We start from the raw sequence: 22,907 nt of genomic DNA on the forward strand, positions 1-22,907 counted from the left end.
TGGAAGATTGGTAAGGGTAGGCAATGGGGGTCAAGTGACTTGCCCAGGGTCACACAGCTGGGAAGTGTCTGAGGCCGGATTTTAACCTAGGACCTCCTGTCTCTAGGCCTGGCTCTCAATCCACTGAGCTACCCAACTGCCCCCTACATTACCATTTATGAAAGATTTTGGCTGCTTACTTGAAGCAGCTGTCTATTGAGTTCAGTGCCAAAACTCACATACACACGCTTTACCAACAATCTTTCATATGGCAAAGTCACATTCACTTGTAAGCCACCCATGTAGTCGCAGGCTACAACCTCTCCTCTTAAAAGAAAATATGTTCCTTTGCCATTTGGATTGCCAATAAAATTTATATCATTTTGCCTGGGATTATAAGAAAAATATGTTCAGTTTACTAAAAATGTACTTTACATAATAAATTCAAATAATGTGACTGACTATTACAAGAACATGAGTTCTCAAGCTGTTTTCACTAGCTCCTTTTTAAACCAAGTAAATAGCACACATTTTCAGGACAGATAGTTAGGGGTTAGGGATGCATCTTGGGACACTAAACAGTTTCCCCTTTGTGTACAAAACCAGACCAACACCAGCATGCCTTCAATAACCTTTTTATACTACTCTATAGCTGTTCTAGCCAATCCAACCCAAACACTGTGAGCACATTATTCTTAGTCCCTGCAAAAGTTTGCAGATTTAATGATATGAAACTACTTAACTTGGCTAGTCAGTAGATTGTGGCTATTGCGAAAAAAATGTGGGAGTTTCAGGTATGGTGGGTTCTTATTATGGTGAGCCCTCCTTCTCTGCCTTCATTTACAGTCAGGAGGTGGCATAGCACAAAGTGGGAGGACCATGAGCAGAGATGAGACCTGTGTGCCACTCCTGGAGCCTGAGGCAAAATGCTCACCCCTCTTGAATTTTACCTGATAGGGTTTTTTGTTTGTTTGTTAAAGGAATATTATTACTTGCTCTTTTATCATCCAGGGCTGCTACATAAATCAAATGTGATGGCAATGTATAGACATAGGTATTACTGCTATTAAGGAATGCCATATTTACTATGTAGTTGATACTCTGTATCTAATCCTCCTCCATAATACCATTAAAAAATCCTTCCCCTTGCTATAGCTAAAGGTGAATCCGCTAAGCCCAGATCTGGTTAGGGTCTATGAATGGAATGTGAATGGCTGGCCAATGCTCAATACACCATAAATTATGATGTTACCTGAATTAATCCATGTATTTAGTTACAATAAAATACCAAGGGATACATTACAGAATAATGTCAGCAAATGAATATTTAAGTACCTCCTATGCACAAGGCACTGGGCTAAGAGCTAGAGATTACCCCCCCAAAAAAATCCAAGATATTACTTGCTCTAAATAAGCTTGCAGTCTAATGGAGGACACATGTAAACCAGTCATGGGCAGGATGGATGTGACATAAGTGGGTGACCACTGATAAGAGAACGGATGAACAAATTGCAGAATATGAATGTAATGGTATAGCATTCAGCTGTAAGACTATAAGACTGTTTGAAACTGAGCTAACAAATAGGAAGAATTCAGAACAAATTAATTGCAAAGTAGGCATCTTGGACCCAAAACGCATTTCAATGAAACACACTTTCTTCCTCTGTGGTTTATGCTTTCACCCCTTGATTTTATCCATTGGTTTTTAGTTTTGCTAAACTGTTTACAAAGAGGGGCTCCAGGGATAGAATGTTATACAAGGTATACTAAGTAATGTTGGAAGTTAAGGAAGAAAAGAAGGAAGGAAAGAAGAGAAAAAACCATCAATAAAACTACCTTTAATGGCATTTGGGTACAACTCATCTGGCCCTTTTTTTAGGGGGATCTTGCAGGATTGGGAGGTCAAGTATATGGAAGTAGGAGTTAGATCTTGAGACTACATGTACTGGGAGAAAAATCAACAACCACTGATTTTCCTACATTTAACAAATATAAACATGCTAGTAAATCAACAAAAATGTTCTCCCTAACTTATTTGCAACAAAAAATTGGACTATGATTTTTTTTCTATTTATATTTTCTCCTGCTAACTTACTAAATACCCTTTGTGACTGAAATGCATAAAAGCTGCCTAAGGCAAATGGTGGGAGGGAACCATACAAACCAAAATAATTATCACCACTGTATTTAAGAATATCATGACATGACAATCCTTTTAAAATTATGATCTTCTGTGTGGATATGTATGTCTACATTTCTTCATATTACAATGTGTTCAAGTATAATGACGAAAGCAATAGTTTTAGAGTAATGTTTTCTTTCTGCTGACCCAACCTCCACTTCTGAGACAAATGGTGGTGTGAGAAGGGCGAACATACAGCATGTGTTACATTCAGCTTGATAGTTCTAAAATAGGAAAATCAATCAGCCAAAGCTCTAAGGAGAAGAAGTCTATAATTTTTTATTGCCTGTATAAATATGTTCAGTAGTATACATACATATATATCATTCTGCATCACAAATCTCTCAAGTATCTGTAAAGAGGCAGGTTAAACTGGTAGCTGGTTTTTCCTGATGAGATCACTAAAGTCTTACTCTGATGCCTTACTGAACCACAGAGATGACCCTGGGTCCAGAAGGTGATGCTAAAAGAGCACAGACTCTGGTAAGTCTTACATCATATAAGAAAGCTTTAAGCAGAGACCAGATCTGTGTCTGTTGGGAAAACACTAGCTTGGCTCCAATGTGAGCCCCATGTGATGAATTCTTTTAGTCACAGCAAGTTAAAAAATCGTCTCAACACTGAGAAATGCTGCATGGATAAGAGGAGGACCCAGAAGACCAACTGTTGTAAACAGAATAGTGTGCTTGGACAACACCTATCTTATCCTATGTAAGATACTAAGACAAAAAGATATGAGAAATGACAGAGCTTCTGACTTGAAGGAACTTATAGTCTTATAGGGAAGGAAAGAAATAAGGGGAGGTGGATGTGTGGATATTTTTGAGTGTGGGTATGGATGTGGGTGTACCTGGGCAATTGCAACTCACATAGATAAGATTAAGGATATAAGAGAAATCCCACAGACTGGCATGAGAAATCCCAGGAGGGAAAGTCATTTTTATAAGAAGTGATTATGAGATTATTAGATAGAGAGGTAAATACCAATGTCTTCTCTTCCTATTACTTTTATACTGTACGCTCCATGAAGAGAGAAAGAACATGCTCATATTTTTGCTCACTATTATAATTTTTAATGGGAGGAAGGGAAGGAAGGAAGGAAAAAAAAAGAAGGGAGGAAAGGAGGTAAGGCTGGGGAGGAAGGGTTGGAAGAAAATGAGTTAAGGGACATAAATTAGAAGTTAAGGTTCATAAACACTTAATTTGAAGCAGAAAACCCAACTATACATATTTAGACAACTTCTGGACAGAAAATTATTAAAATACTTTTCAAAGAACAGAAAAATCTGCATTAATGGCTTTCTCTAAAGGCTAATTCATCATCTTAACCAACCATTTAAATGTATATTTAATTAGCTTATAATATTATTTATTTTAGTTAATCTCATAGCATTTCTTAAGTACTCATAAAATTTATGGCAATAACCAAATTCTAATAATGCATTTTCCTAGTAATTAAGAGGCTGCTATTTGTTTTTCTGATGAAAGTAAGTTCTCATATTATCAGTTCTGGTAAAAAGCTTTCAAGGAACATTGTACCTGATGAATGGCATTTCTAGAAATTTAATATTAAAAATAATAATAGGGAGTAGCTAGGTGGTTAATTGAATAGTGAGCCAGGTGTAGAGATGGGGGAGAGTACGGGGGGGTCCTGGGTTCAAATCTGGTCTCGGATATTTCTTATCTATGTGACCCTGGGCACATCACTTGACCTCAGTTGCCTAGCCCTTACTGTTTGTTCTTCTGTCTTGGAACTGATACTTGGTATTTGATTCTAAGACAGAAGGTAGAAATTTAAAAAAAAAAAAAAAAGGGGGGGGGGGGGGGCGGATGATGCAAAGGCAGTAACTGAGGGAAAAACGGATACATATATAAAGCAAATCTACTACGCCCATATTGCTCCCAAAATACAGAGCATGAAACATACTTAATACTTACAACGAATTCCATAGATGGTGAGGGGATCAAGCTGTTTTTTCCCATGTTTTCCCTGCCCAGAGAGGTTGGAGACAGCCTGAACTTCACGATGGAAAAGATAATCGAGTAGGGTTAATGCCATCTTCTCTGCTGTTCGACAATTGGTGCTAATGTGTAGCATATCAGCAGGTATGATGGCACAGCGAACCCTCATCTCAGGATTATTCTCATCACCAAGCCAAGTGCCATTAGGATAATCCTCTAAAGAAAATACAGGAAAAAAATGTTTTAAAATGGCCAAAAGTTAAAGGAAAGATTACATACAAGCAAATATAATTAGAAGTGATGAAATAACTAATATAATTGTCTTTTTTTTCTCTCTTAAAGGTCTGGATCTCCTATCTTACCCAATCCTAGGGCCACTCAAAGATCCATCTCACTCTGATTGGCATGGGAGTTTTGACTGGCTTTCCTTCCAAACCAGGCCAGTGTACCCTTCCTATCTAAAAAGATTCCCATGAATTCCATGTGAACTAAAACAACCTCCAGGAATTGATGCAGAGTGAAAGGAGCAGAACCAGGAGAACTTTGTACACAGAGACTGACAGACTGTGGCACAATTGAATGTAGTGGATTTCTGTACTAGCAGCAATGCAATGACCCAGGACAATTCTGAGGGACTTATGAGAAAGAGCACAATCCACATTCAGAGGAAGAACTGTGAGAAAAGAAACACAGAAGAAAAACAACTGCTTGATCACATGGGTTGATGGGAATATGATTGGAGATGTAGAAACTAAACGATCACCCTAGTGCAAATATTAATAATACGGAAATAGGTCTTGATCGATGACACATATAAAACCCAGTGGAATTGCTCATTGGCTATGGGAGGGGGATAGAAGGAGGGGAGGGAAGGAATATGAATCGTATAACCACGGGGAAATAGCCTAAATTAATTAATTAAATAAAAATTTATGGGTCAGAAAAAATAAATAAAATAAAGAATAGCACACACAAAAAAATTTGTGTATAGACATGTCATCATATTGGATGGATTCCTTTTACTTCTAAACACTATTACTGGGGGCAGCTGGGTAGCTCAGTGGATTGAGAGTCAGGCCTAGAGACAGGAGGTCCTAGGTTCAAACCCGGGCTCAGCCACTTCCCAGCTGTGTGACCCTGGGCAAGTCACTTGACCCTCATTGCCCACCCTTACCATTCTTCCACCTATGAGACAATACACAGAAGTACTAGGGTTTAAAAAAAAAAATAAAAAAAAAAAAAGAAATTGGCAACTAAACACTATTACTTATGTTCATTCTTTTCTTTTATAATAATTCATTAATTAAAATTTTAAAACATTTTGATGGACAAGCAAAAAATAAAATAAATAAAAGATTCCTATTCCCAGGAACTCACCACATTAATTCTGAACTTGGTATGGACAACTCATCAGCTTAGCCCAGAGTTTATAGGAAATAGAGAAGAAGGTACATACATTACGGGTACAAAAAGACAAGAAGATTATGGTTGGAATATACTTTGGTTGAGGACCAAAATATATGAAGAGAAAGCAAGGAAGCAGCACATTGGCATTTATAGGTTACTGGTAGCTAGCTGTTTGCCTAGGCTGGGATGGTTAAACTTACTTACTCTAGTTAGTAACATTCCTACCTTTGATATCAAAAGTAGAAAAAAAATTAACTTTGCTAGGCATCCTGACAAAGAAAATACTTTTAGGGACCTCTACGCAAAAGTATTATCTACTAAAGTTTCTGAAAATGTTCATGTCACTGCATATGAAGAATGGCTAGTGCTGAACTCAATTTTATTCATTTAAATTTTCCATGTTTAGATGATGTTTAAATAATGCAAATATTATATAAAATAGAATACAACATTGTTTGCCATATGCAGTGTCAACATAAAGTCAAACTATATGCAATGCTGAAAAATGTTTGTGAGTTTTGGCTTATATAATGTGAGCTATTTCCATAAACTCTATGTAAACTTATTTTGAACCTAACTTTTATGGATGAGAATCTGTATCCTATCTAGTTGCATGCCAACAATTCTTTCCATCCACCCCTAACTTCTCAATATCTAAACTGTTTACTACAATATAAGGCTAAGAGACATTGAAGTTTCCAGATCAACAGTTGTGAATAAGAGTGGAATGAATCCATCCATTATTGAGACCCTGAGATGTGAAGTTGTGAACCTTCACAATCACCCATTGTTTCTACATCATAAAATAAAGTCTCTTCCTTCATCTGGCATTTCAAGGCTTCCTTCCACATTCTGACACCTGCCACACTTTTCAGTCCTATTTCATCCCATTCTTTCTCATGCACTGAATACTCTAACCCAGCTATTCTCTGCCCTCATTCTATCCTCTCCTCTCCTAGCTTTAAGCATTTGAACAGGCTGGTCAACGGCCTGGAACATACTCCTTTCTCATCTGTGCTTATGTAAAATCTCTCTCTCCCTTGTCCAAGGCCTAACTAGAGTTCTACGATTGCTCAGAATGCATCCAAAGCTAGTTTGTCTTTATCTAGAGACAAAACTCATTATAAAAGTACAACCAAAGAATGAGTAAGATTTAAAAAGAATGAGCATTCATCAAGTAATGATTATGTGTTGAGCACTGGAGAAACAGAGAAGCAAAGGAGTCCTTCCTTCCAGAAGCTACCAATCTAATGAGTGAGACAATGTGCAAATAACTATGTGCTATGTACAAAAAAAACAGAATAGTTGAAGGAAGGCATTAGAGTTAGGAGGGATGGGAAGGGCTTCCTGTAGACAGTGGGATTTTAGTTGGAACTTGAAGGGGGCCAGGAAAAGAAGGGATAACATTGGCTCAAAGGTAGGGAGGGGAATAGACAGGTGAGAGGGAGGAAAAGATGGGGTGCACAAGTTATGAGGGGCCATGATCATCAAAGAGAACTTAATGTCTGACTGGCTGAACAAGTTGTGTCATATGGTTGTAATGGAATACTATTGAGCATAAGAAGTAACAAACAGGACAATTAAAAAAAACAAAAAACTTGGGAAGACTTAAATGAACTGAGACAAAGTGGGCAGAACCTGAAGAACATTATACACAGTGACAGCATTATTGTACAATATGAATGATATAACTATTATCAGAAAGGCAAGGATCCAAGACAATTCTAAGAGACTCATGATGGAAAAAGCTACCCACCACTACAGAAGGAATGGATGGTAGAAGAATACCCCTTTTCACTTTACTTCCTTCATTAATTTTTTCTTGTATATGCAATACGTGTCTTCTTTCTCAACATGATGAATACGGAAATAACATACTTCACAATGGCACATGTATAACCTGTATCAGATTACTTGCCATCTTGGGGAGAGGGGCAGATAGAGAGGAAGAAAATGTGAATCACAAATTGTTAGAAAACAAATGTTTAAAATTGTTTCTACATGTAATTGAGGGGAAAGTAAAATAAAATATTACAGGATAGAAAAAAGAGATGAGGGAGGAAGGATTGCATTTGAGACAGAGAAAAGGAGAAAGGACTGCCCCATGTGGAGGGCAACAAGGCCATTTTGGTTTGAATGCAAGAAGAAGAATGCGTCCTAAACATCGAAAGGTGGTTGGAGCCAGGTTTTCAGGGGCTTTACATGCCAAATGGAGTAATATGTGTCTGATGCTGGTAATTCAGAGCCCCTAGGGGCTAGTGACTGTGAGAAATAGGTCCTGAAACTGGTGGACTCCTCTCATAAGCCCACATAATGGAGTAAGAAGAAAAGAAAACTGAGTTGTTTCATGTTCCTAGCTTTAAGCTCCTTTTCCTCACAACAAAGTCAGCAAGAGATGAGAGAAACACATGATAGGTTATGCAAGTGTAGAATTGGGGTAAATCAAGGATCACTAAGCATGCATCTTGGAAGGGGACTGGAAGCCGAACCCATGGAACTCTGAGAGAATTCCGTTTGGGAGGAGCTAGTGAAGGAGGGAGTTTGGTGAAAATTCTGAAGATTCTAAACTGCCAAAGGCCAACTGCCAAAGTCTCCTGAAGACATTCAAGTCTCGGGTGGGCTTGGGGTGGATGGTTGTGGGTGGCTGGGAGGTTCTGGACAGGAATTTAGCTCTTCTGAACCCAAAATTCACAGGCAATTCTGGAGATTTCAATAGCAAAACCTTTCTACTGACTTCATTGCCAATGTAGAAGTTGTGCTCTATAATTGGAGTCAGTGCCCGGACCACGGAGGGAGAGGGCACTTGGGGGACCCTTCTTTGATCCCTCTTATACCCCTTCCTTGCAGTTATTCCCCTGTTTGTTAGACAGTGTTAAGAATAGGATATTGTGAGGGAAGGGAGAGTCAGTTTCTGAGTCCAAGCTACAGAAGAAACCAGAACTGCTCTCTTGTGGTGGGGTTCATAGTTGATAGAGAAGTTATCCCTGTACCCTCCTTCCTCAAAAAAATCCTCAAGCATCCCTTACCCTGTTATCCTGAATTCCCTCATCCTTATAATAAATCCTTATTAGTTTATTAGCGGTAGTTTAGGGCTGTTTCTTGGAGGAGAGGAAGACCAATCTTGTGGCTGAGGGGAAGACAACTACCAAACACCATCTTGAAGGGCAAAACTACGTGAACTTAGGAGTGGGAAGGCTTTGTCTCTATAGTGCTGGCTCTGAGGGTGGGATCTAACCCATTAGGGTCACAACTGATCCCCAATATCTTCCGTCAACATCCTCACTATAGCTTTACCAGTGGGAACCTTTTTGAGTTTATTCCTTCATAGGTCTTCCCTGGGGAAGGGGTGAGTGAATAGCTGATCTGGCCCATTGAAAGCTAACAAGGGGGGAGTCTAGATACCCTCCCATTTACCATCAATACTCACCCATGTACAGTTAGCTGCCTTTAAGAGGCTAACAGATAAAGTTGCATTACTTTAATGTGAATGATTGGGGTTGTAAACAGCATTCCAATCAGCTGGTTCATGTGACTGACTAGATTATAATTCTAGAAACCAGCCAATTGTGAATGTGGGGAGGGACTGATTCATGTTAATCAGAAGGAGACAGCATGTTCCCAATCCTGGTACTTGCTTGCTAGTTATAACTCTGTAAAACTGACTCATGAGTTTCCATTCTTTCTCGAGAGAACAAAATAAAAAAGCCTTCGCCACATTAATACTGAATTCAAGATTCTCTTGAGTAGGTGGTTGTTCCTCTCAGTGACCAGAAATGAAATTTAGTCAGACTTGTGCTTTAGGATGGATTATCCTGATATATATATTATAGTAGGACCTTAATAAATGTTTGTTGAAATTGAATTGAGAAGAATTAGGGGGCATGGGGGGCGGGGGGTTCATGATAACTGCTTTAAAGTATGTGAAGAACTCACATGCCTTAGAGCAGGGGTCTGCAACTTTTTTGGCCGTGAGAGCCATAAACGCCACAAATAATCCATTGGGGGCAGCTGGGTAGCTCAGTGGATTAAGAGCCGTACAGTGCTCACAGTGCCGCTCCTGAAACAGTGCCTGAAAAAAAATTGACTTTATGGCTCCTGCAGAAAGAGCCATAAGTTGCCGACCCCTGCCTTAGAGGGACTTCTTTCAATCATCTTAATTATACAGGATAGAAGAAACCAATGGAGCTTACAGGTCTTATAGAAAAAGCCTGAATCACCACTTAACTGGTCAGGAATGCTGGAAAAGGAATTCTTATCCACATATTTCTGCTCAACATAGGAAAAAAGCCTATTAAAAATTAATCCTTTCGGAGACAGCAAGGTGGCTCAGTGGATTGGGAGCCAAGGCCTAGAGAAGGAAGTTGTGAATTCAATTCTGGCATCAGATACTTCCTGGCCAAATCACTTAACCCCCATTTCCTTGCCCTAACTGCTCTTTTGCCTTGAAACCAATATACAGTATTGATTCTAAGATGGAAGGTAAAGGTTTGTTTTGTTTTGTTTCCATTAAAAATTAAAAAATTAGTCCCTTCCAAAGTAATGGGGGCTGTCCCTGGAAATCATGGATTCCATGTCCCTAGAGGTCTTCTAGAAAAGCCTGGAAGGCCACTTATTGGTCAGGTGTGCTGAAAAGGGAATTCTTATCTACATAAGATTGGACTAGATGAATGGCCTCTGAAATGCCTCCCAACTCTGACCTCATTCAATTAGGGAAAACTGAGATTCTGCTAGAGGAATAAAATTCAAAAAAATCCAATGGACCTTCTCATGCTCTTATTAATGTGAATGTGTTTTCCACCAAAGCCTACTACCACCTACTCTGCCGATCCTTTATATTCCTTGTCCATATCCTCCTAAAGATTGCTTATATATAATTACCATAGGGATTGTACAATTGCCATAAAAGTAAAAAAAGAAAATCTTTTGAGAAAGAAACATTTCAGGAAAGAGAGCTCAATAACTCTTTGAATCTAGAAGATGAATTGTTTGAAGAAGGCACCATAAAGATGTCAGAAGAAAACTTCCACAGCATCAGAAGATCCAGTAGGAACTTTGGAGTAGAACTGATTGAACTTTGGGGGATTGAACACAAGTATGCCACAGGGGATTGTCCCCTAATTGACTTACTGTCAATGCACCTAGCAAACATTGGCTTGCTCTTTCTCACTCTCTATCTCTATCACTTTCATTTCTCTCTTAACTCTAACTATTGTAGTTTAAAATGATCTATTGGGGAAACTAGTCTCCCAAAGGATCTGGGGGACTGTGAAAGAGAATTCTTTACTCTACTGTCTATCCTGAGTTAACACTAATTTTAGTACCTCACCAGATTGTGATGGGATTAACTCTCACTAGATAGTGAAAATGGGATTAACATTTTCACAATCTAGTGAGAGTTAATCCCATCACAATCTGGTGAGAGTTAATCCCATCACAATCTGGTGAGGTACTAAAATTAGTGTTAACTCAGGATAGACAATAGAGTAAAGAATTCTCTTTCACACTTGGGAGAATTGCCTAACATGCAGAAGGCTTTCCTAGCTTTTGCTTGATCTGATCATCACATAACTAATCCTTTCCCCACCCCATCTCTTAAAGTATCATGAATTTTTTTGATGATGCCTTTCAATTTCCTTCTTCTAGGAAGCTCTTGGTTAAAACCTACACACAACTATCATGTACCTCTTCAAATACCCTCAGGATAATAATATACAATTTATCTTTACAAGATTCTACATGAATGAATATAAAACAAGGAATAACTGAGACAAGTACAGAAGACTAAACTAAAACTAAATGCAACTAAAGCATTATGATATTTACAAGTTACTGATTCAAAAAGCAATATAAATGCTGAATAAAGGTTCACTAGGTAACTAGGGATTATGTTTAAGAAATATTTAAATTTAGCCTAAAGAAAAAAATAGGAGTGAATTACAAAAAAGGAAAGATTTGTCAGTATGGTATTCTTTTAATTGTCTTACTTTACAAAAAGGAAAGGTTTTCCACATGACACATAGAATTAATCCCTTTTTTCAGTACCATTTTTCAAAATGAAAACTACCTGATGATACATCATATAGTTTTGGTTAATGTCTAATTTCTCTTTCAAAAGATCAAAACATGGCAAGTTCTAAGATACCTTTCAGTTTGGGAACTATAAGTTCTTTGTATCAACATAAAAGGATTTCTGGATGATTTCTTTCCCATATAAATAGCAGCCATTTAAGCTGCTTAAAAGCTGTGTGCCAAGCTCTCTACTAATTTTCCAGAGAGGTAGAAAGAAGAAAATAAAAGGAAAATTAGTTGCAACATTACTTTTTTTATTTTCACCGAAACATCAAGCCAGTTAAAACCTCCACATCTTTCATCACCTAGAACAGTTTGCTTCCATTTCCAGATGTCTTTATTTGAGAGGAAGGATTTTATTTCAAAGCCAATATTCTAATAAAGAGCAATGCTGTGGTACGATAAATACAACCTGACTTGCTTTGAACTGAATTAAGGAATAGTTAAAATAGTTCACAGAAAACAACCATCAGAATAAAACCATATAATACACCCAATCTTTCTGGAAATCAGTTAGGAACTGGGCAAATAAAGTCACTAAATTGTTCATAACCATGGATTTTGCTATCCTACCAAAAAAGTCAAAGATAGAAAGCCTTGATGTATACTAAAATAACAGCATTTTTTGAAACAGCAAAACCCTGGAGACAAAGCAGGTGCCCATCAACAGAGAAATGGTTCAATAAATTGTGAAATATAAATATAAAGGAATATCATTACAGTCTAAGAATCAAAGAATATGTGGAATTCTGAAAAACAGGGCATTTAGTATAAATCTATACGAAAAGTAAGGAGGACAAAGAAAATAATATACACAATAACTTCTTGTTGTTATTCAGTCATATCAGACTCATTATAACCCCTGGACCCAAAGCACATCAATATTGTCCATGGAGTTTTCTTGGCAAAGATATTGGAGTGCTTTGCCATTTTTTCCCAAATAGACTGAGGCAGAGATTACGAGACCTGCCCAGGATTACACATCTAGTAAGTGCCCAAGACCAGATTTAAACTCAGGTCTTCCTGACTCCTAGGCAAGTGCTCTATCCACTAAGTCACCTCGGTATCTCCAACATATAATTGCAGTAACATAAATGAAGATGACATTACACAGTGGTGAATAACCAAGAAGGGGGAGTTAAACTCATTATAATGACTAATCCCGGTCAAAGACAACTGCTGATAAAATATTCCTCTCTCCTCTTGGTAAAAAGGCAGAGGATAAGAAATGAAAAATGAAGTCTATGCTATCAGATATGGTCACTGGTTTGGTAGGATTGAGACAGAGCTGAAAGTATTAAGGGGAAATGGTGTTTTTAAAAGGTTTAACCTGATCAACACTAAAACTTTTTTAAAAATTCAACTACAAAAGTCATAGCTCATCCTATTTTGTTTTGTAGGATGTTAAAATAACTATCAGAGGAATTGACTTAAATAGTAAATTAAGCAAAGACCACCAATCTCAGAAATTAGAATAGTCTGAAAACTATTAGAAAGTGCAATTTTTTAAACTCTTACCTTCCATCTTAAAATTAATACTAGGTATTGGTTCCAAGGCATAAGAGTGATAAGGGCTAGGCAAAAGATGTTAAGTGACTTGCCCAGGGTCACAAAGCTAGGGAGTTTCTGAGGCCATATTTGAACCTAGGACATCCTGTCTCCAGACCTAGCTCTCTATTCCCACTAAGACACCTAACATCCCCTACAATGTGCAATTTTGATAAGTTTTGATTCAATAAGTTATCAGGATTCAGTTAACTCCATGGAAAATAGTATCTGGTAGGGTAAATCTCTTAAGTCCCACATACACCATCTTGTCCTCCATTCTTGCCAGACCCAACTCAGATATTACTTCCATGAAACTCTGATATCACAATTTTGTCAGAGCACTTTGTCTGAATGTTTCATTTGCACACATCTTGTTCTCCTTTGGGCCATAGTTAACATTAGTTCCTTACTGTCTTTTTTTCTTCTCTGCCTGGCTGCCTAATCTAATTTTTTATTACCAGAGCCTGGCATATAGCCCTAGACATAAAAATATTTAATATGTCGTTATTGAAATAAATTAATGCTATTTACACTTGATACAGAATAACTAAATTGAACCTTCTACTGATTATATTTTTATTCAGTCTTTATTCATATTGACCCTCTAGTAAAAGAAAATGTTAAAGGACTACAAGTTTTTCACTCACTTTTATTGAATTATTTTGAAAAATAGTAGCACGTTCTGAGTGTTAATTCATTCCTACTTGTACTCCATTAGCTCTAATGGCAAGATTTCTCTCATGCCTACAATTATGAAGTCTGCTCTATAGAGCCTTAAGAACACCTATTATCCATGACTCTGACCATCCCTGTTTCAGTTTTGTTCAGCTTAGGTATGTCAGATCATAAATTACTCTATATAGAAGTGGCTAGTGACTCAGTGGATTGAGAGTCAGGTCTAGAGACAGGAGTTTCTGGGTTCAAATCTGGCCTCAGACATTTCTTGGCTATAAAATCCTGAGCAAATCACTTAATTTCAATTGCCTAGCATTTACTGCAATTTTGCCTTGTAACCGATACTTAATATCAATTCTAAAACAGAAGGTAAGGATTTTAAAAAGAACAAACACTACATACAACATTAATATCTCTATTAAAACAGAAATAAAGAATGATGCAAAAAATAAACATCAGCAATTTTTATAGTGTGGGTCATATGGAACAACTTTTAATAATATGTGGTTTATCTTCTTGACTCGCATAAACCTTTATACATAAAGCAATGTTCATCACAAAAAATAAAACAAACATCTTTGTTCTCGGGAAGGATCATGGGATTTAGAGTTATAAGAGGTCTTAGAGATCATCTGGTCTGACCTTCTCATTTTAAAAATAAGGAAAATGAAATCCAGAGAGGTCATGATTTAACCACAGATAGTATGAGGCACAGCTGAGATTCAAGCCCAGGTCTGCTGACTCTACATCTTTAAAAGCACTGTATGACTGCTTTCTGAGGAGCTACTTTCCCTCAAGACAAAATGAATCATACAATATAACCTTAACATCTTTCATCTTGCTTGATAGTTACTTTCCCAACCTACAAGCCTAAACATCTAAAGGCTATTTAAAATTGTTTTCATATCTGTCATTCAAACACTCCAAAATCTGTTTACCTACAAAATCAGTTTCTTAGTTTCAGGCACTCACATGATAGATGTATTATGAGTTGTGCTATCATCCCTCAAATCCAGCACAGAAGGGAAAGAAGCAAAAGCCATTGCCTGCAGAATGCCCTATGAAAGTCCCAGGGAGATGGGAAAAAATGCTCAAAATATGACCAATCATTAGTTCAATTCAGCATTGCATAAGCACCCACTTGGGCAAGACTCTATACTAGAGCACTGAAGGTCCAGAGAGAAAAACAAAGCACTCCTGGTTCTCATGGAGCTTATAATCTATTCCTTAATATAGATAGAGAAAATATAAATTAGCTTCAAGAATGAGCAAACTGAAGATCAGGAAAAGACCTCACATAAGAGGCAGAAGATAAGCTGCATTTTTGAGTCATTAATAAGAGAAGACAGCTAAGTGGCTCAGTGATTAAGAGACAGGCCCAGAGACAGGAGGTCCTGGTGACCCTGGGCAAGTCACTTAACCCTAATTGCTTAGCTCTAACTGGTCTTCTGTCTTGGAACCAATAAATATTATTGATTCTAAAATGGAAGGCATGGATTTTTCTTTAATCATTAATAAAAAGAGAGTAAGGTGTACTGGAAACTAAAATGTGCTTACTAGATGACATAAAATGACCTTTAAGGATACACATTCAGGGACTGCTACATGGCTCAGTGGATAGAGTGTCAGGCCTGGAGTTGGAAGGACCTGGGTTCAAATCTAGCCTCAGACACTAGCTATGTGATTCTGAGCAGATCATTTAATCTCAATTGCTTAATCCATATTGCTTTTCTGTCTTAGAATTTATACTTAGTATCAATTCTAAGACAGAAGTTATGGGTTTAAAAAACAAAACAAAACAACATATAGTTTCCATCCAAAGCCAATAATTGACTTTAACCAGTTACTCATTCCTAATATTTATCCCACTAGAATGCCTGAAATAACATTTGATGAATGTGATGACTATATTAGGTTCTGATTTCTTTCTAGTTTCTATGAATCACCTTTTCTAATACGGAAAATGAGCTGTAACACCTGCCCACATAAATATTTGAGAAATAAGCTTTGTTCCACCATTCAGAATATATTCATTTGTTTTTAATTAAATAAATTAGGGCAATCCTGGCAATCAGAACAATGGAAAGCGTTCTATTAGCTGCATTACATAATTACATATCTGTATGTTATTAAAAATAAATGGCACCAACTTGAGTAATTTAATCTCTGGAACTGTTTAATTATATTCTGGAGGATCTGTAAATAAACTTATATAAATAAGTACAAATTTTTTATCATTTGAGCATGCCTACTACAAAATCTTCCTTTGAGAATTAAGATAACTAATTTTCAGTTTTAGTACTTTTAAAAGTAGATTTCATGTTTAACAGAAATGAAAATAAGTGCAGAGAGGGGCAGCTAGGTGGCTCAGTAGATTGAAAGTCAGGCCTAGATATGGGAGGCCCTAGATTCAAATCTGGCCTCAGACACTTCCTAACTGTTTGAAACTGGGTAACACACTTGACCCCCATTATCTAGCCCTTACCACTCTTCTGCTTTAGAACCAATACACAGCACTGATTCTAAGATGGGAGCTAAGGGTTTTAAAAAAATGCATAGTACCATCAAAATGTATAGCATCTTGGGGCAGCTGGGTAGCTCAGTGGATTGAAAGCCAGGCCTAGAGACAGGAGGTCCTAGGTTCAAACCCGGCCTCAGACACTTCCCAGCTGTGTGACCCTGGGCAAGTCACTTGACCCCCATTGCCTACCCTTACCAATCTTCCACCTATAAGTCAATACACAGAAGTCAAGGGTTTAAAATTAAAACAAACAAAAAAAAACAAAATGTATAGCATCTTAAGTAAAAGCATTTCAAAGATGATTTTATACCTGTCACTTTGGCATAGGGCCTTTTCATACCTAAGAGAAATAAATGGCCAATGTCACTGGCATTTAAAAACTAAGGAAATGGCACAAATCCCAGTCTGAACCAATTAACTTTGTTCCACAAATACTACCTATAACTATCTCCAAAATACATGTTATTTCTAGGATGATGTCCAAATAAAGTGTCTATATAGTTCAGTGCAAGTCCATCAGCAGCGCATATTGGTGAATTATAATGAAGGCTGAGAGAAAACTAGTTTTGGCTATGCCATAATTACTTGTGTGATCTTGGGAAAAGTAACAAGCACTCTGAACTTCAATTTTTCCATATGTAAAAGAGGAAAAGATTCTAAGATCCTTTCTAACATGAATAATCTGTGATTCCTGAGGACAATGGGTCAGAAATTTTGACCTATAAATTAATCAAATCAATCTAACATCAAGTACTACCTAATACTCACCACGCACTGTGCTAGGCACTGGGGACACACATAAAAAGAACAAACAAAACAAAGACAATATATCAGGGAAACCATTACATACATACCCAAATATATACGAAATTGATACATTGTAATAGTTAGGAAATAAGGACAGCAGTCACAAACGAAGGAAATATTTAGGCCATAGGGTTTGAGCTACATCTTAAAGGAAGCAAGGGAACCTCTAAGATTGAGTTGAAGAAGAAATACATTCCAGACATGTGGTACAGTCAGTGAAAATGTACAAAGCTGGAAGATAGATGTAGTATGTGAGAAACAGAAACAAGGCCAGTATGGCTGGGCCACAGGGTGTGGGAAAAAGAAAAACAAATAATAAATTTAGAAAGACTGCAGTCAAGTTGGGAAAGACTTTAAAAGTCAAAGAGGAGTTTTGATTAGATTCAAGTATAATAAGGAGCCAGTAGAGTTTACTGAATAGGAAAATGGCTTGGCCAGATCTGTAATGAGGGGAAATGGCTTGGCAGCTCTCTAAAATAAGAATTGGAATAGGAAGAGCCTTGAGGTGAGGAGCTTAGAAGCCATAGCAATGGGCAGGAGGTGCTAAGGGTATGAACCAAAGTGGCAATTTGGTTGAGTATGGAGAAATTGTGGTATGGACAGAGGTACAGAATGGGATATCCAAACTGACTGGATACATGGGATGAGGGATGGAGAAATCAAAGAAAACATTAAGATTATAAATCTGGAAAACTAGAACATAGGGAAGATGGGTCCTGTTGTGCCAGTGTGAGATGTCTCCTAGATATCCAGTGTGAAATGTCCAAAAAGCAATTAGTAATGTGAAACTAGAGCTCAAGAGAAATAGAATTTACCAGATGGACACATTTCTAAGTTTCCTACAGAGAGCTGATATGGTCACCAAAAGACAAAGTACAGAGAAAGAAAAGAGTGACCTTGTATAGAGCCTTGGAATAGACCTATAGTTAGGGGACATAATATGGATGATGATGGAGCCAAGGAGGAGAATTAGGAGAGAGCAACATCACAAAAACCCATAGAGGAGAAAACAGAGAAGAGAATGGTGAAGAGGATCAAATGTTGTAAAGAGGTCAAAAAGGATAAGAACTGAGAAAGGAGTGAATGAATGAATAACACATTTATTTTATTAAGTGCTTAAGAGTTGGGGATACAAACAGAAAAAGTGTCCTTGCTCTCAAAGAGCTCTCATCTGACAAAATAGAAAACATGTGAAAGGTTTCAGAGCACATCAAATGGAAAGGTCCTATGATCCTTAGGGTATAGCAGTAAAATGGATGGTGATGCTTCTTCCTTAGTGTCATTTCCACTGATGAAATACTGATAAAAGATCATGAGATCTGTCAATTCAGAAATCAATGATTACTGCAAAGAGAAATTTCAACTGAGTGATATGGGTGGAAGCCAAACTACAAAATGTTAAGGAGTAAAATGGAAATGGAAGCAATAACTAAAGGTGGCATTTTCTAGAAGTGTAGCTAAGACAAGGAGAAGAAATATAGGACAGTATTCTGAAAAGGATAGGGAGTCCAATGTAAGTTGTTTTTGTTTTTTTTTAAAGATGGAGACTTGGGTATGTTTGAAGACAGAGGGATATAAAAGGGAAGTGACTGAGGCTACAATCTGCTGGAGAAGTGTAATGCAGAGATGCATTCAAGGCTTTAACCTTTGCAAAACCTTACTGTAGGACTTCTGGCAGTTGACCAGCCTTAGAACTCTGACAAAGTTCAGTTGGTCCCAGAAGCTTGTGAAGAGTGGAGGGGCAAACTGGGCTCTGCCTTCGAGTTGTAACCTTGCCTTGAATCTGTGCTTTTGTCTTTGACATTTGGAGCTTAGCTAACTTCTCTGGACCTCCCTGATCTTCCCTATATCATCCCCTATTATCTTCCTGATTTCCTGTGGGCTTTGGGAGAAGGGTGGATTTTTGGGTTGTAGCAATTAGACTTTGAGGATTTAGTTCCCCATAGACAAGTAGGGCTTACCCTTGAAACAAACTATCCTTTGCTTCATTGTTTTAGTACTTCCTAACTTCAAGGGCAGCCAAACTTCCCTGGCTGAGAGAGAGCAGGCTCTCTCTTCAGTCCAAGCCATTCCTGTGACCCTCCCCGACCTGGAGTTTTCCCTAACGGCTGTTAGGGAAACCTTGTACCCCTCTCTCCTTGATAATCAACCCTGAAACTTTAATAAACCCCATTGTTACCTATTCAAACCCTTTGTTAAATCATTGGCTCAATGATAAATGAAGGTTAAAAGAAAGGAAGGAATTATTCTCTTTATTTTCCTTGAGAGAAGCTGGAGGCGTCCATCTTGGGAGGAAGTAGTTGTCTATACTTCCTGCTGGAAACCCTTCAGTTTCACTAACAGGGAGGAGCCTCAGGATTCCTTCTTGGTGGACTTGAGAAACTAACTAGAAAACCCTCTAGTCAGGTTCAAACCACTTCTGACTGGCCCTAACCTTTGTGTCAGTAGAAATACCATTTTCCCTGGAAGAGTCCAGCCTTCCTTCCCAATAACCTCTGTCTCTAGTCTGAGGGTCTCCCTGTTGCAGCCGCCTCCCCTAATTATCTCATCATCTCCCTTACCATTCATTATACTGCCTTGACCTCTATTTCCCTAAACTCAGCCATTCCCTTACATCTCTCCTTACCTCCTCAATCCACTATTGCACCTTCCTTTCCCATCAAAGGTCCAAAATCTCCTATATTTACCTTTTCTTCAAACCCTCTAATTTGCCTTTTCTTTATTATCTTTTTATTACAGAAGATAAAAGTCCATGAAGAGAAGTTGTCCTTGGCAAAAAAAGGGGGGGTTGGGGGTGGGGGGACTACCTCAATAGAAGGAAAAGAGGGAAAGAATGGGGATCTAATGTCAAGAAGTCAGGAGATGAAGAGAAAGAAAGAAAGAAAAGAAAGCTCATAGTGAATGGCCTTCCATTTTCTTAGTAATCTCAGCTGAGGGTGTATAAGTAAGAAAAAGATATGGGAGGTTGGACGAAAAAGGACAAGGTTTAAGAAAAATACAAGAAACTGTTTCTGTTTAGATGCTAACAATCATGGGAAAACATCCCAATAAATCTCATTTCACTGCTCCCAAGTACTTCCAGGCATTTTAATTCACAATAGTTCTAACCTAGCCAGAGTCAGAGCTAACATTTATAGAGTGACTTATTTGCAAAGCCCTTTTCTCACAATTGCATAAGGAAGGCAGTATGTGAGAGAGAGGCAAGGACAATTAAGGCTCTATGAGGTAAATTGAATTGTCCAAGGTCATAGAATTTGTAACTGAAGCCAGGTTTCCTGTTCCTAAGTCCTGTTCTTTTTTCTATACACTGAGCAGTCTGAAGGAATCTTTGTTATTCCTATTTCTCTAAGTGGAAACTTCTCAAATACCACTCAAATACATCCATTTACCACTTTTAACTTATGAAGATATTACAAATGTCCTTAGACATACTGTCACATATTTCTGATACAATACCCTAGGCAAGTGTATCCTATACAAAGATGATCAAAACCCCTAGCTATCACAGGGATTCTTTTATTTTGTCAGTCCATGACAATTTACATAAAGTTGCTAATTTTTTCTTTTGAATTTAAATTTTTTTTTGGAGGTCAAGGTATTTTCATTTTCAATCAGAAGATGCTCTCCTGAATTCTCCTCACTTCTCTCTCCTCTCCCACTACTCTTTAAACAGGAAAATGAAAAGAGAGAAGGTATTTAATAATATTCAAGACTTTCTAGTTGTGATCAAGTGGACTGTAAGAGAAATAATGATTCTGGAAATCCCCTCCATAAGATTTTTTTTTAATTATCCTTTACCTTCTTTCTTATCAATTCTAAGACAAAAGAGTGGCAAGAGCTAAGCAGTCAGGATTTCAGTGACTTGCCCACACAGGTAGAAAGAATCTGAAGCCAGAATAGAACCCAGGTCCTCTCAACTCCAGGCCTAGTACTCTACTCTATCCATTGTATTACTACCTAGCTGCCCTGCTCCACAGGAATTTTAAAGGGAGTAGATAAGTGACCTTTTTAGTGGTGCTCTGAGCACCATTCTAATTCCAATCTGAAAGACTGACTCATTAACCATAAAACAAAGGTCTTACTCTTTTTCATGGACTCCTTTGGTGGGCTGGTAAAGCTTAGGAGCTATTTATCAGGAAAAAAGTGATTTTAAATGCACAAAATAAAAAAACCTAAGATTACAAAAGAAACCAAATAAACTGAAATAGTTATCAAATATTTTTAAAAATTCACAAGTCCCAGGTTAAAAAGCCCTAACCTTGAGATTCCCTCCAGTTTTGGGATTATAAGAATACACATATATATGTCTTACTTATATATATATACACATATATATGTGTGTGTATGTATGTATGTATGTATGTATGAAGAGTTAAAAATTGCTACTACCACAATGGGATTTTTAAAATGAATTCTTTTCTTCACTAAGTTGGCAAAACCAAATATTTCAGTAGCTAAGGTAGACAAGAGAACAGACTTGAAGTCAAGGTCTCCTGTTCACCTTAGGCCATACATACCTGCTCTCATCAGACATCATAAACATCAAAAACCATTTTTAAATATCACTTTTTATGAATTACATTTAAGTAAATGGGAGATCAGAAGAACTCTATTTTTGTCAGCAGTACACATAAAGAAGCACATTTTAAGTTTGTTGAGGGGTACAGAATGGGAATCATATTTTAGGTTTCACCAATGTTTATTTGTCCTTAACTGATATTAAGCAGATCAAATGTATTGTCTCATGTAGTTGTAGCCTGAATATTAAAAGTCAGGAGCAACAGTAATACTTCGATGCTCTGCTATTTTATGGCTTGGGGCATAAAAGATTCAAGACCCTGCTCAATGGTGGTCTTCAAAAGCCTGGCAAAACCCAAAGAATAAAGAATAACAACCTCAGTTAAAGAGATGATGTAGGTTATCTACTCCAACCCAAACTGGTAACAGGAATGGACTTTTTCAACTTCTCTGCCAAGAAGTCATTCATCTTCCACTTCTGGATGGTTCTAATGATGAGGAAGTTTTTTCTTAGATGAGTGTGAAATCTGCCTCTCAATCTAATCTCCCAGCCTTAGTTCTACTATCTGGGAGCTATACAAAATGTAACTATTCCTCCTTCCACATCACAGTCATGCAGGTACTTAACTCTGTCCCAATTAAACAGCCTCTGTTCTAACAACCAATCCTCAGGAGCAATGGTTTTTACTACCCTCACCATCCTGTCTGTGCTCTTCTAGGCAGCTTGTCAAAATTGTTTCTTAAAATGTGGAGTCCAAAATGGAACAAAATATTCTAAGTATGACTTGATGACTATATAATCCAGTGAGTCTCTCATCTCCCTCATCCCAGATATTAGGTTTCTATTAGCCTGGCCTTGATATCTTCACTGTGGTTTGGTTATCCAGTAGCACTGCTGACCACTAAAACCCTTAAGTCCTTTTCACACTATTTCATGACTCTTCTCTAGCTACCATTGCTCCATACTATATAAAGTTGATTGTTTTAAAATAAAAACATAGAACTTGACATTTATCTTTTTTTCAAAAAAGTATTTGTAGAGTGCTTTGCAAACATTAAAGAGTGACAAAAATTTATCATCATCATGGATAATGAAAATTTTCAAAGTCTGAAGCAAAGGAAATAAACAAGCAGAGGAGCCTTAAATCTAACATGCTGTTATTATATGCTTTGGAAAAAGAGGTTATCCATAACAGAGATTTTGGACTTCTCTTTTGTTTATGGGTGTGTTCAAGTTTG

At 37.5% G+C, this 22,907-nt stretch overlaps 1 protein-coding gene across 2 annotated transcripts in view; it reads right to left on the reverse strand.

Annotated features, from left to right (window-relative positions):
- The window catches only part of LOC123236772 (BTG3 associated nuclear protein), a 212,092-nt gene that overhangs the window by 134,576 nt on the left and 54,609 nt on the right, over positions 1-22,907 (reverse strand). For both annotated transcript variants that reach the window (XM_044663189.1, XM_044663187.1), the window contains exon 6: positions 4,100-4,339. In XM_044663189.1, the coding sequence (XP_044519124.1) occupies positions 4,100-4,339 (240 nt within the window). The remainder of the gene's footprint in view (positions 1-4,099; positions 4,340-22,907) is intronic.

Source organism: Gracilinanus agilis, chromosome 2, assembly GCF_016433145.1.
Source record: "Gracilinanus agilis isolate LMUSP501 chromosome 2, AgileGrace, whole genome shotgun sequence".
In the NCBI taxonomy this organism is placed as follows: domain Eukaryota; kingdom Metazoa; phylum Chordata; class Mammalia; order Didelphimorphia; family Didelphidae; genus Gracilinanus; species Gracilinanus agilis.